Raw genomic sequence first — 17,090 nt, forward strand, 5'->3', positions numbered from 1 at the left:
GGAAGAGGCAGCGGCGAATGGAAAACCCACCGGTGGCCGAAGAGGCCGCCGTGCCCGAGCTCCCCTCGCTGTCGTCGGCGTTCGCGTGCGACGCGGCCGAGGAAGAGGCCATGGACGAGGCCTCCGACGCGGTGGACGCGGCCGAAGAGAAGGGGGGCAGCGACCGATTCGATGGACACGGCGACGGCGGCTTGGCGCCCAGCACCACAAGCTCCAGCCTCGGGTCGCTGTGCGTGCGACTCAGGGCGGCGCTGCTGGCCCTCCGCCGAGGGTTGTACGTCGGCGGTTCGCGGTACGGCACTGCGCCACACACACACACCACAACACACCACACCATATCGGACCAGCCCGACTCAGGTGGCGTCCCCTATGCACATGCTCTAGTACTACCACAGCTACTCACTACTTCTACGTATATCACACGCACGAGCCTCTAGAGGTGAACGATGTTACGTTGGTGTTGGAGCGGTGTGGGCTGTTAGCATGCGCAGTCTCTTTCGAAAGTAAGTAGGCCACTTAACACGCATCAGCACAAGAGCCATCAGGCCGTGTTATCGCACCTTACTGAATGCTGATGTTCCAACACTGACATATTTTCCCAAAATGAACATGTTTTACGTATTCTTGGAAAAACAAATAGACCACAAGCGTCCACCGGCTGCGATCAACACTGGACAGCAGCGATAAAACAAGCGAACAGAATGTATCCCAGCAAAAAGCGCCCGACACTGCGACCACCGTGTGCTACAACACAACGCAAAACCTAAAACTGAAGACTGGTGGATACCAAGCCCTAACTGCTTAAGTTTACTTCCTCCCAGTACAAGATTCATGCAGCAGGTGATAAAGCAACGTTATTTTTCACATATTTTTTTTCGCGTTTCGAAGGTCGCTTCGGCGCCTCCGCGCACTGGTTAATACCCCGAACGAGCACTCGGTGCGACAAACAACACAAGTGCAACCAAATCAACGGAAAATAACCGTTCCATTATGCCATCCTTGTTGTGCCTCTTGCATTTGCTTGCTCCATGCTTGTTCAGCAAAGCTAAGCCAATCTGCCCCTCAGTGCAAGGGTTGATTGTTCCAGGGTATACCCGATGTTGTGTTGCACGCTGGAAGCTAGCTACGACAGGCTAAGACTGACCAGCTTCAGGCCCGAATAGAATCTTCCACGATCGTGCATGATTGTCCTTGTAATGATAGTGGATGATGCGTAAGTTTGAAATTCTGCCCACTACGTGCAACCATCACCCGTTGTCGAATATTATCCTGCATAGCATGAAGAAGATCAGTGAATGTTCTGCTCAGCTAGTTCCAACACCTGTGTTGTCCGTTCCTCTCTTCGTCCTGCGTTTGCGCTGTTCCCTTTCAGTAAGTCACCAATCTAGATTTAGACCACAGGCTCAGCTATCCTTCAGTCTTAGGCCTCATGGCCAACCGTGCCCGCATCCTTTGTGTACATGCGCGAATTACATCGAATAACACCCCTACGTTCCACCGTACAACGTTGACAGACTGGCCGAAATGATACTGGCATGATGTCCTCAAGAGCAGACAGCATGAAATTGTAAGAGGGCCTCCCCATACGCGCACTAGCTGTCAAGAATTTATAGAACGTCGGGAGAGCCAAAGAATTCATAATTTTCTGACCCCATAAATCCTCTCCAACCATGCGCTAAGAGGCCTGTGAACCTTCGCAGGGTAATGCAGTTTTATCTATGGTTAAGAGCCTTTAAAGCGACCACATATTGAAGCCGGACAAGCTTACAAGGGATAAGTGCTTCAGTTTCCACACTAACTGCTCCACTAAAGATGCCTTCCGGACATGCAGCTGAAATGACAGCTTGCATAAACTTTGACTAGTTTGCAGCTTAAATTTACACACCTTATGCAGGCAGACAGCTCTCACTAAAAATGTATCCTTTCGAGACACGACATGTCATTTTTTAGTTGTGCATGTTAATTGTGCTTATGTTCAACGCGTAAACACTCATGTGTTTTCGATGTCGAGATGTAAAACCTTCAACTACATCAGAAACCAAAGGGGTGGGAGCCCTTTGTGTTGGGCTCTCACATTAGAGGTCTGATAAGCTGGAAGCTTTGTTTTGGTGTGGAGTTCACACTTTTAGAGTTCGCGGCGGATATCTCCTCAGGCAAGTGATTATTCCGTAAAAGTGCCTTTGCTGTTTACTAGCCGGCATCGCCAGTATTAAATCGTATATGGGCCTTTTTTCTTGCAATACTATTTTGTAGTCAAATTTATGCACGCAAAGCAAAAAGAACCACGCAGAGTAAAAATGTTCAAAATAATGAAATATCTAAAAGATACATAACTTTTCTTAACGATTGAACACAGTAGATGAAGTAGCGCTAAAAACACTCATTTTTGAAAATGAAGCATGCACCGTGAACTTTACAGAGCACGTGCGAAGGTACAGCGCTTAATGGTGCTTGTTTTTTTTCATTCACATCTGGATTTGGTTGATATAAGGAAGAGCCACAGCAAATTACTCTTCGTTGATTGTACATAAGTCACAAAGGTGCGAAAAACTTTTCAACATGCTCACTGAAGTGCGATTCATATAAAGTGTGATATATATATATGCTGTAAATTTCTCTACCACCAATTAAAAAGTTTGTGCTTAAATCCATATCGCAAAAATTGAAATCACGGGTACCTCAGCTTTTCATTCTACCTGTGAAAGGTTCTAGTTTCATGAAAAAATTCAGAACAATGTTGTAATTTCGAGCAAAATGTGGCACACACACAAAAAAAATATCTGTGCCTAACATTCTTCGAATGGTTCCTCCTGCACCTGTGTCATGTCACATCATGCACGCTCATGAGTATACATTTAGTAAGAAAAAAGTGCTCATAAGAAGCCGATTAGAGGCGCTCTTGTTCAACTACTGTAATAAGCCATCAATCAGTAAAAGAATAAGGTATGCTGTGAGTTTCATTTAAGCAATGTCCACTTCAAACTTTCCAGATGTGCAGAGGTTCTTAAAAGACCAATCTGACAACGAAAATGTATTTGTTCCTACAACTGAGTGACATTTCTCCAGGCAGAAAAAACTGTTGGTTTACTTATGACTCATAGTTGTAGCAAGGAAACAAAGCACTGCAGAAATAAGGATAAACTGTGTTCAGTCTATACTTATTGCCAATCTTGCATTTTGTCAGAACACAATAAATGCTAATTGTTGGCAGCAAAATCATTTAGGCAGATACTGACTACTTTCACAAAATGATGGTATTGCACATTTAGACATCATAAAGAAAGACATGATGCATACTACTAAGCAACAACACTGAAAATTAAGCACATGTTTCTTTTCGCAGTTCCCAAAGCAGTATTTTATCAACTTCATTTATCACCAAATATTTAACCCATTCAGCAGATGATGATGATAATAGAAGAGGTTCTAGTGATGAGTTCCTTATACAGAACACCTCTAATTGTATGTGCAAGTCTTTTTGCATCTGTTCTCAAGGGCTTGTACCAGTTTTTAATGAGGTGGTTTACATAAAGTCAGCCTCTGCCTTTTGCAGGGCTGTTGCATGAAATACCATAAACTAGAGAAGTAGTGACTGGATGCTAGATTTCAAAACTTGTATTATTTCAGAACTGAGAGTTTTAAAACTCTCTACTCTCATCATGCGATGTAAATAGATTCAAGGGTCATTTCACAGCAATGGAAATTTCATGACCACCAGTAAAATCACACTCAGACCATACCTGCCCCAGTGAGAAATTTTATATGTTGCATTAAAGGCTTCATTCAGCGAGATTCATTATCTTCTCAGCCAGACACAGAAAAAAAGCTACATATAACTTGCAATAACAGAGTCACAAGAGTAAATATGTACTCTAGAAATTATCAGGAGTGATCATAAGTTTTATATAGGAAATACCATCATCCCTTAAGGTTTTTATATTGCAAACTCAAACAAAAATGATGAATGAAGCATATATCGTTTAATATCCCAGAGCATGCATTTTTGTGGGAACATACATGCCCCATGAAAAGAAACAAATACAACAAGGGCATGCATATCGTGCATCGTTCATAATGTGTGCAGTAATGTTGGTGAGAAGATTCAATGCAAGACCACTTGTTCTGGTTCGGAGTCAGTTAATGGCCACTTGGACTTTAACGCAAAGTTATTGCGCACCATCAATGCCTGCTCACATCTTTTTCTGTGTAATATCTTTCTCCCAACACCAAAGCGTACCAATTTGGATACTTTATGAAAACAGCCAAAAACAAATTTCGTCTTAAATATTGCAAACCTCAGAATTTTGGACACGATGTAAGATGCAATGAACGTTGTGTACACCATGGACAAAACGTATCAAAGATCTGATGTGGATGCTGGTGATTTGCTTTCACAAGTTTTGCCAAGCCCACGAGCAGCGTTCTTTTAATTTATAGTGACTGTGCACTCCAAAATGTTTCCGATAATCTTTTTTTTTTCAAATCCTAGCCTACACGTTGCCTAGGCCCAAGATATAAAGGCCCACCAGTCATCGGCGCCATGCTGTTCCTCCTTGCAGAAGCAAGAGCCTTGCACTAAATGGTGGCGAAGCTCGCGAGAGAAGACAACAGGCAATGGGTGAAAAACGGCGAATCATAGTGGAAATGTGCAATGCGCACAAAATAGATGTGTGAGAGAAGATGCGAACAGAGATTGATGATTCCATTGGACAATAAAGCGAACACGCACCGACGTCCTCGGGCTTGTGGTTCCGGATGACATCGGCCAGCCCGAGGTTTCCGGCGATCACGGCGACCTGGTAAGGGTTCTGGTTGGCATAGTTGAGGGCGGCCGGATCGGCCCCCCGGAACAGCAACACCCTTGCACAGCTCTCCCGGTCGTTGACGGCGCACACGTGCAGCGGTGTGTTGCCGCTCGCATTGCGCGCGTTCATGTCCGCCCCGTAGAACAGCAGCTGCTCCAGGTGCTGAACCAGCCCGTGCTTGCACGCCTGGTGCACCTCTTGCCAGCCCTAGGCCAAGGCAGAGAGAAAAGAGGGATGTTGCCTCGTATTATCCCTTCTTTGGTCATGCTCACGTAAAACATGGCACTAGCACTAGCAGACAGAAACTATATTACGAGTTAGACATCACGAATTCTAATTTCTCCTTTGGTCCTGTTGCGTACGTTGCCTTCAGTCTTTGTCTGTTAATTCTGGTACCATGTGTCATCCAGTTCAACTAACTAACCCAGTTGAGAGCGTTGTATTTTCTGATGCAAATTAGTTGTGGAATAAACTTCTAACCAGTGCTTTGAACAATTCTGAACAATTCAGAGATGCATATTTTTGTAGTGTGCAAGACTAATTTCGGTGCATTTATTTTTTGATGCATTCTTGTTATTGGCCCTCTCCTGTGAGCGCCCTCAAAAGAGTCAGCACATTAAAAAAGAAATGAAAATAATGTTAGAAGAGTATTAAAGCTGCGATCATGGTGTGACTTGCGGCACCTTGGTGTCGCTTAACTGCAATCCTTTAGTGAAAGGCAAAACATCAGGATATCGCTGCTGGCATTCTCGAGTACAAGTACTCTGCTCTCCGAAGCCAAATGGTCATTAAATAAACAAATGTAAAGACAATAATAAAGCAGCTTACTATATAAGCATCGGCTTAACTACAGAAACGTCCCGAAAAGCATGAACCGCAGCAGTGCAGTTCTAATTGAAAAAGGACAGCCGCTCTGGTCCGTAAACTTTAAGCTTCAAACTTCAGTGCTCCGCGTGAAGTTTATGACTGAGAGCAACCTCGGCAGTCGCTGCTCGAAGATGCACAAACTAACGCACAGGGCCCTCCTATATGAAAAGGAACAACCGGTTCGCAAAAAAGCCGAACGTTTTGGTTGTTTCGCTACTAAACTCGAAAATGGCTTTAGAATATCATAAGCCAATATGAAGACTAGTTAGGAAATAACAAGAACTGTGCTTGTCAAATAAAATTATGGCGTGACCAGTAAATGCATGCGCAGAACTTGTTCCCTTTCATATGTGCAGTGACCTGTGCAGGCACATAAGTCCGAATGTTGAAAGCCCAACGATGGCGCCCACCTGAGGATCGGCGACTCCAGGCAGCGCGTGGTCGTGTAGCAGCGTCTCGGCGAGCTGTGGGTCGGCGTTCCACAGGACGGTGTAGTAGAGCGGCGTCAGTCCCCGGGCGTCCTTGTAGTTGGGCGACGCGCCCAGGTCCAGCAGGGTCTTGAGGGCCTCGAGGTTGTTCTTCTCCACGGCGCGGTGCAGCGCCGTCCGCCCGTCCTTGGTGCGGTAGTCGAGCAGCGCCCCTCCGTTCACCAACGCGATGATCACCTTGCTGGGGCTCTTGAGGCCGGAGGCCAGAGTCAGCGGAGTCTCTGCGCGCCGTGCGTGTGTGTTGTATAACAGTCATCAGATACGGAATACCGGGGGACTTGCAAGTTGCACTAACCAAAACCTCTTCTTGCCTACGGCAGTGCCCGCAGTCACGCTCGCGAACTAGACATTCACTTATGGAGGCGACGAGTAACGTCATCCCGGTAGACATTGCAGAAGTAGGCTCCGTTCCTCTCCAGCAACATTACGAGCACTTGCACATGGAAGTTTTGCTATCTATGTAAGCGACACGTTACAGGAGCTAAAGTGGCTTACGACAGTAAGAGTCTGTTCCCTCATTAACCGTCAACGCTGCCCGCTTAACGATATTACTTTATTTGGGCAAGACTCCTAAACGGCCAGTCAGAACCACCTTGCCCCTGAAGCGATGAAGTCACGCTCAGCTTTCCTCCTTCTTTTTATGGATTCGTGAAAGGATGCCCATGAAAACTTATCACATCCTTCGCGCTAAAGCTGACGTGTCTCAATATGACGTATGAGTAAACAGCTGTTAACCAGCGCTGTTAACCAAGCCAAACAGCCTCAGAGGTGAACATCAGCAGGGCGAAACCTGTTCCGCACGTATGGACCCAACCCTCAGCATTTTTTGGAACATGCACCACAGCGACATTGCACATGACCCCGCTAGTTTCAACTGGCAACATATTTCTGTATCTCTCTAATCATGGGCAAAAATAAATTAAACCAGTCACGCACAAAGCGTACCACCGCAGTGGGCGCGAACACACACATGCTGGGTTCATTGGGCCGCGATTAATGCCCGGCTCACTGACCTCCCGTGTCGGGACAGTGGAAATTCGGGTCGAGTCCCCTGGAGCAAAGCTTGCTGATCTTCTCCACGTTCGAGTTGCTCACGTGATCCAGCATTCGACGCAAGTTGGCCCGCGTGTGCAGCTGCTTGATCTGCTTCTCTTCCACGTTGATCATCTTGTAGACTCGCCGCTTATAGCGCAACTGCACGCACGCGCAAGAAACCGCGGGGATCAGAAAAGGCTGTCATTCATCCCCGAAGCAGAAAAGCACCGTGCCATACAAATTCTGAGAACGCCGGTAACCTTCAACAAAGATATATTCCCCGTGACGTTAAGCCGATGTATATGACGATGTATTATAAAATGGAATGCTTTTTAGCATGCCATCCATGATAACTATCTCAATAAGCTTTTGAAAAGCATACATTTTGTGTATTGTCTCGATAGCTCTTCTCTGGAGGCGTAACAAGCAACCCGGTCCTCTTTATGACAACCTTTCGTAACTAGTCAGTGAAGTATCATGGAATCAATAATATCAGCCTCTTCCAGTTGTGCGGATTTGCGGAGTGCGGATTTGTCGTACTAACGGCCCCATCGAAACGCAAAAAACAACATGATAGAAAATCAGTTCAGGGAAGATTGCAAGGTTATATCATTGCGTAAATAATCATCCACTGAAAACATTTACGAGCACCATTTGAATCCGATCAGGAACCGTCCCTGCGCCGTTAATTCAACGTCGAGAGTACATGGCATTTATCCGTGCTTCGTTTCAAACTAGCAATGTCCACAAAAGCGCAAGTTTAATGCATCAAGCAAACTTATCAGTTTTAGTGTGCTTATTGATTTGCTTCATAAACCAAGTTGTGTAAATAGCAGCAACTGTAGCGAAGAGAGCAGCGCTCACCTCTAGGTAGGCGACAGCGTCGGAGAGAGGGTAATCAGCGATCGGCCGCTCTTCGTCCAAAAACTTGCCCGCTTTGCCGTTCACCGGAGGGCAGTAGAGGCCGTAGTTGAACCCTTCCTTCACCTCCTGAAACAGGGCACAGGGGCGCAGGGCTTGACTGCCCATCTAACCGCACACAGCAACAGCACCCCTGAACTTCAAAGGCGCCTCCCGCATGTACAGTCAAGGACAAAAGTTTACGGGATACGGAATTATGTATTAAATAAATATACTGGAGCAGTCATGTAAGGCAAGTCAATGAAAAACACAGAATGATGACAGAACAAACGTTCTTTATCCCCTGGAAGGAATGCCTGCTGACTGACTAGCGAGGCAAAACAAAGATATTTTGTTATGACGCAAATCCACATCCTTAAACATATATGCCTCTAGGGGCACATTCCAGACTTAAGAACTTTTTGTACCTGGCTCTTGTAAACTGTCCAACTGCGATCGAGCGACCCAGGCCCAAGATTACGGACTCGAAGTCCCTGGATTTATGTAGTGCTTAATATGCAAGCGGGGGGCAGAGGGGGGGGGGGGGGGGGGAGAAGCAAGCGGTCCATAGTGTGAGCCTGCACCTCGAGTTTCTGAGCCTGCACCTGGAAGGGACATGCACTTTACTCTGTACAACTGCTGGAATATAATGCAAAAAGCTGTGCAGAGTAAATTGCCCCTCCTCGGTGAACACCTTAGCGGTACTTGCAAAGATGGATGCAAACAGCGAAATACTTCTTTGTCAAGGTTGCAATGACATACTCGTGCAGTCTGCCCCACCCACAAGCCGCAAACGCATCGTCAGAAGCCGTCTCACACCTCCGAAATGTTTCTGGAGACAACGAACCTGAAAACGTATATAATCTCCGCCCAGTGTCGCAGAAGCAAACAGCAAAGGTATCGGCTATACCCGCCAACATCAGCCTGACACGCGCGTCGGATTACGGGTGCCTAAAATCATAGCCCTTTGGTCTGCACTAGCGATGCCACCCTGCAATACGCTAATCCTAAAATAACGTCCCATTTGGTTATTACTAACATAGGCTCTCTAGCCTCCCCTCACACCGTTCATTCGTTGTCGTTGATCCCACCACTCCTGCATCATCGCGAGCCACCGACTGGTGTGAAGATTGTTTATAGGTCTTTTGTGATGCACAAGTATTCTCGATATCCACTGTTCCACTAATTTTCCTTCTCTCTTTGGATCTTTACCCATCACCCGCTTGTTAATGTAGACGATATCAGCCGGGTGTGGTTAGCATCAATGTTTTTCTTCCTAAATACGCTCTCTTCTCACTCTGAGACGTCCCTCCTACCAGCACATATCTCTTTATGTAACAGCACGATTCGCTTTGGTAACACAATCCTCAATCTTTCGTAAAACTGAAGTCCTGAATATACACTATAGTTGAAAGACTGCCAGCAAAACTCACCTTAGGCAGCGATGAGATAATGTGCTGCTTGATGTCCCATATTAGCTCGTCCTTTTGCACGTGGAAACATTTCTGAAAAGGAAAGAAAAAACACCCCGTACACACGTGTCAACGAGTGCACAGGACGTGCAAGGCGCCCAAGCTCCCGCAGAGAAAACACAGGCGTGCGTGGGGAAAAACTCCCCTAACGGTCACAGAAGGACAGTGGCAATGGGGCAATAGGGACGGACGGGAAGTGTCCAGGGACGACAGGGCAGTGCACGTACGCACACTTCCGGCGTCCTGGCCAGCTAGCCCATGTCCTTGCAATATTCACGGCACGTGAAGAATAAAGTAAAAACAAAGAAAGTACTTTCCGGCTGCCGCCAGGAGGCGGCTGAGGAAGAGTTGGTGCAGGCACGCCACCTAACAGCGGAGCCTTAAAGTATTCAGCGGTCCCACTTGTCCGCATGGCTCCCGTCAGTGCGGAGGGAAACTATTAACGCCCTGAAAGTGGAAGCAACTCACTTCCTTGCATCGTTGTTGTTTCCGCTGCGTGTAGATTAAATTTGCGCGACGAGGTAAGCAACGTGCTGCGCCGTACGCCGAGAAACTTTTTACGCAAACACGTAGAGCGGAGTGAAAGCTACGTGTAGCGGCAAGAGAGCAGAGGAAGTAAGCTCTTAATTGGCTGTAATGTGCTAAGTGAAATTAAGGGAGCAAAAGCGGGGCCAGAATGTTAGGAGCAGAAGTGAAGGGAGCGGAAAGAAGACGCGGTTTGGGAGGGAAACGACAAACACCCGCTGGGAGACTGGCGTCGATTCTCAGCGAGGTGTGCGCTTGTTCCGTGATCGAGGTCTGAAGAGACGCTGTGTCATCTGAGGAAGCATGCAAATCATACAGACGCGAGGAAGAGCTCTGTCCTATATTTTGGCTAGGCGACCGTCTGAATACGCACAGTATAAAAACCGAGGACGTGTTGAAGCTGCAGGGATATGCCTATATTGGATTTATAATACGCCTATATAGGAGTATTAAAGGAGTAAGCTATACTGAAGCGCAGTCCCTTTTATAAAAAGGAGTGCGCTAGCAGGTATGTTACTCCTTTTTTTTGCGGTTTTGCGTTTAGAGCGTACTCGACGTGTAGGACTGTACGCATTTCGTTTTTGCCAGTGCTGATTGCCTGCTCTTTAAAAATCGTCAGCGCGATGGCCTCTAAATATAAAACTTGTAAGGATTAAGTAAGTCTTCATGCACCATATATTTAATTCCCAAGACTGGTTCTGAGTCTCTGGGGCCTCAATCGCCGTTTCTAATGCCCGTCTGAACGTTATTTTTTTCTCCTTGACCAAAGCGATCACATATAGAAACTAGTCATGCTTCCTTGATGAGACTAGGGACGTAATTCAAGGCATTATTACAATAATTACTGAAGGCAGATTTGGCGTGCAGTTTACGGCGACTGTTTTGTGAAACTGTAGTGAGCTATACTGTTCACTCTTTGCCTCCCTGTATAATGACCGCTTAAGTAACTATATGGGCAGCGCTTTAAGTGATCATGAACAAATTGTCGCACAAAGAAAATTATCACATCAGGCGCTGCAGTTCATGCTGCCGCGATATAGGAGTAAAAAAGGCGCCTTCTCTGTTCAAAGTTCTGAAGCCAACTATGATAGTCCATAGTGCTTATGCGCCGTAAAACCCAGAACTAAGACCACTTCGGATTGCTTAGATTCGAACAAATTATGGCAGCACCCTTCGAGTTCCAATCGTAGAGAACCTGCCATAAGCGAAAGGAACTTCCAAAACACAGCTTAAGCCCATTTTATACGAACTGAAGACAAGTGAAATTGAAATGATTTAAATTCTGCAGTTTGGACCTTTTTTTTTGTTGCTCGGAGTGAACACGTATGTGGGCATAAAAGCGGACTCTCTCGTTAATGTTCCACCTGTTGTCACGTGGTCAAAATGCGCCTCGGGTTGAGTGGATTATAAGGGCGGGTGTTAGGGAGTGGTGGCATAGCTATCGCTATCACTTTCTAGCCGCCACAGAAAAGCTAGAAGTATTTCAGTTTTCTTCCGCCGTGACCACGCTATATAAAGATGCGCACGGCGGCGAAGTACCGGGCTACTCCGCTGGTCCGCCTGACTTGCCTGCCGCCACCTATCGCCGAGCCAGAGAAATGAGTTTTCGTAACGCTCGCGTACGCCGCCGCTCTTTCACTCTTGCCGCATAGTTCAGAGCTAGCCGCACAGATGGCGGTGCACTTCAACCCGCCATCGCGTGCGGCGGGCCATTAGCTAACGCCTGCGCTCAATGTGCTGAAACAGCAAGCAGTTATCGACGCTTTGCGAATAATATATTCTCAAGCTCATTCATGGCACACCGCAGTATCATGTACTGTGTGTGGATACGTGCTCTCTACAAATCTGAGCCGGTTAATGGAAGGACTTTGGGGTAAAGCATTGCCCCGAAAAAGAGATTTTATTTTTGTCTTCAAATTTCGACGCCATAGAAGGAGTCAAGAAGCCGTCGATTCAACAAATTATATAACCAGACCCTGCAAGAGCCCATTCCAGGTTATGAACAATATGATTACTGACAAGAACTAAGCAAACAAATTTAACAACACGGGTGTGGCGCCTCGCTCCACCACGATACTAAACAAAGCTCTACAAAGCGGCTCTCAGCGGAAGCGTGATTGGTTCAGGTGCCAAGAACCTCGCGCGAAACTAAGCAGCTGGAGAAATAAAAAAAAAGCGGTAACGTATGGATCGCCGCTGACACGCCAGAGTCTAATGGTCCTCAGGCACACCACCGCGTCGCGGGACGCAGAATACCTGCCCTCGACGCATGCTACGCGCCATTTTTCCAAGTAAAAAAAAAAGAAAAAGGGGTCTTCCTCTTCCGGGCTGAAGATCACTTTCACACAATTCATGGCGTGGTTACGTGCGGACAAAATGGCAAAACCTTTAGTTCGGCATTTCGTACATTGCACCACGACACGAGCCAGACGGCAACACGCGAACTCTCTGCTGATGGCATGCTCGGAGGCGATCCTGGCGGACACGCCTGAAGACACGCCGTGCTAAGGGTGTGGTTTGACAGCCACGTTAGTTCTCTCCTGTACACTTTTTTGTGAATTACAACCGGTTCTATGGCATAAGCATGAACTCAATGCATAGGGAACTGAGGATAGTACTGGTTTGGTTTGTCCCCGTTTAACGTCCCGATGCGACTCAGGCTATGAGGGACGCCGTAGTGAAGGGCTCCGGAAATTTCGACCACCTAGGGTTCTTTAACGTGCACTGACATCGCACACGAGGGCAGTACTAATATGTGTTATTCGTTCTTCTCTGGCTATGGCTTGTCCTCTTCTATGCCATGATAAACGTATGGAAAATGGCTGACCATGAAGTTACGGCCCCAGAAAACCGCCATGGCCCGGGAATATACAGAGGTATATGTATCCCACCACACCCAGCCTCAATAAGTGGGCTCATCAAGCGTCACACTTGAATTATAACACTAAACGCCCATTCCCGAGGACGTCTTTGGTCTAAGCCGACTTGGAGCCTAAAGGCCTAGAAAAGCGCTCTAGAAAGACGCCCAAACCGCAAGTGCTTGTAGCTAAATTTTCATAAGTGTGAGCCGAAACTACAAAGTTAATGGTCGATAGTCAACGGGTCACTGGGTGACAAAGATACTTGAGCTACAAAGAACGCCGGACAGTGGAGAGCTATACGAATGAATTTCGATTGAGGTGAGATTCTCCGGCGTCGAAATCTCAGGCCATTGGCGCCTTTGCAGTTTACCTCCATCGAAAGTGGGCCTACGCAGGCACACATATTTTAACCCCCTCTCCCTCTACATTCTTCGTCTTCGTTTCAGAGACAAATTAGAAGCGGTAATACCAGCGTTTTTCATGAAACAGTACAAGTAACTGCTAGTTTTTACGGCCAGCTGTCTCAATTGGAGACAAATTTCGATCCCTTTCCACATATAAGGCTACAAAGCCGCACGAGATTTCAAGCACCTTCTTGCCTATGCTGAGAGAAGCGGCACGCTTATAACAGGCCCTTTACGCCCTCTTCAACGACATCACTGCACGGGGGTTAGAGAAAACACACATAACATGCACATTGAACAGAGGACGCACTGAAAGGGGTCGAACATTGCATGACGGCGCGTTCCCACAGTCGAACTCTCCGATTCCAGTCATAACAGCGTACCCCGAGAGACCATGCAGACCACTGGCGCGAAGGTTTACGGGGAATGGAGGGGGGGGGGGGGGGGGTACATTTTTGGCGCTCAACAAAACTGCAGCGCGTCATAGAAAAGAAAGCATAAATAAAGAACACAGACAAGGCGCGGCAAAAAAAAAAGAAATAAACGAGTATGCGGCTGTCACCAACTTTAGCTGCGCCCGTCGCATCTGACATCTCCTAAAGACGGTAGCTGGCTAGTAGCCCCCACCAGTCTTTCAGATTTTCATATGACAATTTGTTACGCTGTCCGCGCCTTTTGATTGATTTCTGCGTGTGCGCATGCGCTATGTGTGTGTCATTTACATTCGCTATACCAGTAAAGAAAGAAAAAAAATGAAAATAAAAGGACGCGCCATTATGTCAGCCCTCTGCCGGCTCAAGGCATCGAGTTTCGCACGTATACAGTGCGAAAAGCTATTCACCGCGCTACTTAGTTCCGTGCAGCACTGGAACAGCCACAGCATGGCCCCTGGTTGGCGGATTCAGGACGAAAAAAGCACTCGCGTCCTTTATGCTCCCGCCTTCTACAGAGCAGATGACTAACAACCATAGGTATTAGGTGTACATAACTTGCTGCCAAAGAAAAGTGGCTGTTTTTTTTTTTCACATATCTCATGATTCGGTGCTTACTAGTAAAATGCCTTCCATGATAACGCTGCTCGAACGGAGGAAACACTACTTCGCGCAGGAAAGTAGGCGCGCCAGCTTCGCCGCGATACTCTCAGCCTTCGCCAGCGCTGCGCGGATTTAAGGAGGCGCCGTCGCGGGGTCGTGCGCCTGACAGGAGCCATCGCCGCGGGGCACTCCATTGTGCGGCGAGCGGGTGCGAACGCGAACGAAGCGCCGGAAATCGATAAGGAAGTAATAAACGAATCGATAAATGTCGCGCCTCCGGTTGTAAGGATGCATACCATGAGGTTCGTTGAAAAGAAAAGAATGTATAGAAGCACCAGTATACCACGGCGACTACTCTGACGCTAAACGAATGTTTTAGCGTACAGTTATAGCGTTACCACTCACGTCGGACACGGGAAGTGCACGTGTTTTAGAGTGTACCCGTAGTTAACGAGTGGATATGCACGTTGCCTGTACAGCACCGCACGCATGCGCAGTAACGGTAGCGGAGGTGCGGTAATGATTGGTCAACGGTCCACTAACTGCGCGTGCACAGCCAGCGGCCTACGGCAAACTTTCTGCCGCATCAGTCGTGTGTGGATAAAGAGGCGAACTTGGAAATTCGCATGCCAATGGCATGCACTTTAGACTCGGACCATAGAATGCTCTGTTTTACCCGAAAACTGTATTCAAGCTCTATAGATAGACAGATAAAGAGGAGGAGGGAAAGGCAGGGATGTTAACCAGAAAGGGGTTCCGGTTGGCTACCCTGCACTGGGGAACAGGGATTAGGGGACTAAAAGGAGGAAGAGAGAAGGGGAAAAAGGCATAACACACACACACACACACAACGCTGTCACAGTTTGTCACTCAATCCAGTCGCTCTCAAGTAGGCAAAGAGTGCCTAGTATGCCTTGAGGGTAGTCGACCGCTGTGGCCACGGACCGAGGATCTTTTGCTCTGTTAATGGGCGAGGATCGAGGCGGTCCAGGGCACAACACAGTGTATGTCTTGCACTATTGGCTTAAAAAACTTCTGCACTGTTTGAAATATAGAAATTTGGTGTGTGCACTGCTTGCTCAAATCTATCTGGTGAAGAAGACCGAATAAGCAAATTAACCACATTTGTGACTACTGATATAAGGAAGCGAAATCGAAACTACTTGAAAAGTGAAGCCGCAATCTGTCCTCCGAAACAATGACTCGTTTACATGCGTTACATGCTGAAACAGCGTAGGACATTTTTTTTTACTGAAAAATTATTGCGATGGACTGTCATACTGATGTCAAACCCGAAAACTAAAATAACCCCCGATGCGAACCAATGAAAGAGCGAAGCATTTTACGTCACGCCATTATTTCGCGTGATGCCCAGTTTGGGTCGCCAGCGTCGATAGGTATCCCTCGTGATTCCGCGGTTTATATATGCACTCTAGAGATTAAACTAAAGTTAACAGTTGTCTATGGAGTATACTGTAGAGGCGTAATATGACAGTAATTATTCACCAGCATCCACCTAAACGCATCCATACGGCCACAAAGGAAAGCTATACACCTTGCATAGAAACTTCGTAGCAAAAGAAAAATTCTTTCCGGGGTTCGAACCCGGGGCCACTGCTCCACGGCAGCAGTCGCTCTACCAACTGAGATAATCGGGACGGCAAGCTTATGGTAGGGCGACAGCGGATTGATCAACAACTCGAAGTGGGAAGAGTGTTGGTACAGCAATATATGACATGCGCCTTAATGTGCCTTTATTCCTGTAACACAGAGGTCGCCACTATAGAAGTGCTGCCATGCGCTTTCAATAAATAACGTTACCGATTTCGTAACTGTGTGTTCTAGAAGCACGTACTGCACTGCAGATTGCGTGAGTCTTGTTTCCTATTGTCACGCCGCACGAGAGCGTTTCGTGAACTCCCGACCGCCATGCACTCTCTGCACGCCCCTCTTTCATCTGACTTATCCTTTCCCATTTTTCTTCTACGGCTGCCTTTTCAGGCATCGCATGCGGTATAACCGGTGGCTGCAGCAAGTTCCACGCCACACACACCCTGCAAACAAACGCCCTCGTCCGAGTAAATAAGGGTCAGATAAACGGCCGTGTATTATACAACCACCCATTACGGGACAATATCCTGCAGTTGCAAAACTTCCCGGCCCTCTTTCTTTATTCGCCTCCAACGTCTGGACCCTGGCACGAACGAATGTGAGCAGCGTTATTTCGCGAGCCGCTCACCAAAAAAACTGTCTTTCACCTCACAATTGAACGCTCCGCAGAGTTGAAAAAGGCACTGTGTCAAGCCTGACCTTTCCGTGATCACTTCTTTTTTTCGTTATTTCCTTTTTCGTTTCTTAATCGCTTTTATTTATTTCTTTTTCTTTGGTTATTTGTTTACTTGGTTTTGTCTTCTTCCCTCTCATTTTTCTTTCTTAATATTTGCTATCTATATTTACTTTCTCTGTTCCTTAAGCTTCTTACCTTGCTTTATTTTCTCCTCGTGACAAAAGCGAAACCAAGTTGCTGGCAGTAAGCTCACTGCTGGACGTAATTCATAGAGACTCACTTTCACCGCCTTGCTTCCACGTAAAAAAAAAAAAAAATGCCACAGAAAGGAAGGAAGGAAAGGCCGACAATAACGCGACAGAATGACTCTCTCCTCCTCCTCTCCGTCTACGGGTCACATTCTTCGAACGCA

At 47.0% G+C, this 17,090-nt stretch overlaps 1 protein-coding gene across 15 annotated transcripts in view; it reads right to left on the minus strand.

Moving 5' to 3' along the window:
* The window catches only part of Prosap (SH3 and multiple ankyrin repeat domains prosap), a 205,372-nt gene that overhangs the window by 17,591 nt on the left and 170,691 nt on the right, over positions 1 to 17,090 (minus strand). For 12 of the 15 annotated variants that reach the window (XM_077637758.1, XM_077637751.1, XM_077637755.1 and 9 more), the window contains 6 exons: positions 9,529 to 9,600; positions 8,060 to 8,185; positions 7,174 to 7,354; positions 6,083 to 6,381; positions 4,730 to 5,012; positions 31 to 300 (listed from right to left, as the gene is read on the minus strand). In XM_077637758.1, coding sequence (XP_077493884.1) covers positions 31 to 300; positions 4,730 to 5,012; positions 6,083 to 6,381; positions 7,174 to 7,354; positions 8,060 to 8,185; positions 9,529 to 9,600 — 1,231 coding nt within the window. The remainder of the gene's footprint in view (positions 1 to 30; positions 301 to 4,729; positions 5,013 to 6,082; positions 6,382 to 7,173; positions 7,355 to 8,059; positions 8,186 to 9,528; positions 9,601 to 17,090) is intronic. The other 3 variants (XM_077637761.1, XM_077637760.1, XM_077637762.1) reach the window with 1 other exon arrangement.

The sequence above is a fragment of the Amblyomma americanum genome, chromosome 9, assembly GCF_052857255.1.
Source record: "Amblyomma americanum isolate KBUSLIRL-KWMA chromosome 9, ASM5285725v1, whole genome shotgun sequence".
Lineage (NCBI taxonomy): Eukaryota > Metazoa > Arthropoda > Arachnida > Ixodida > Ixodidae > Amblyomma > Amblyomma americanum.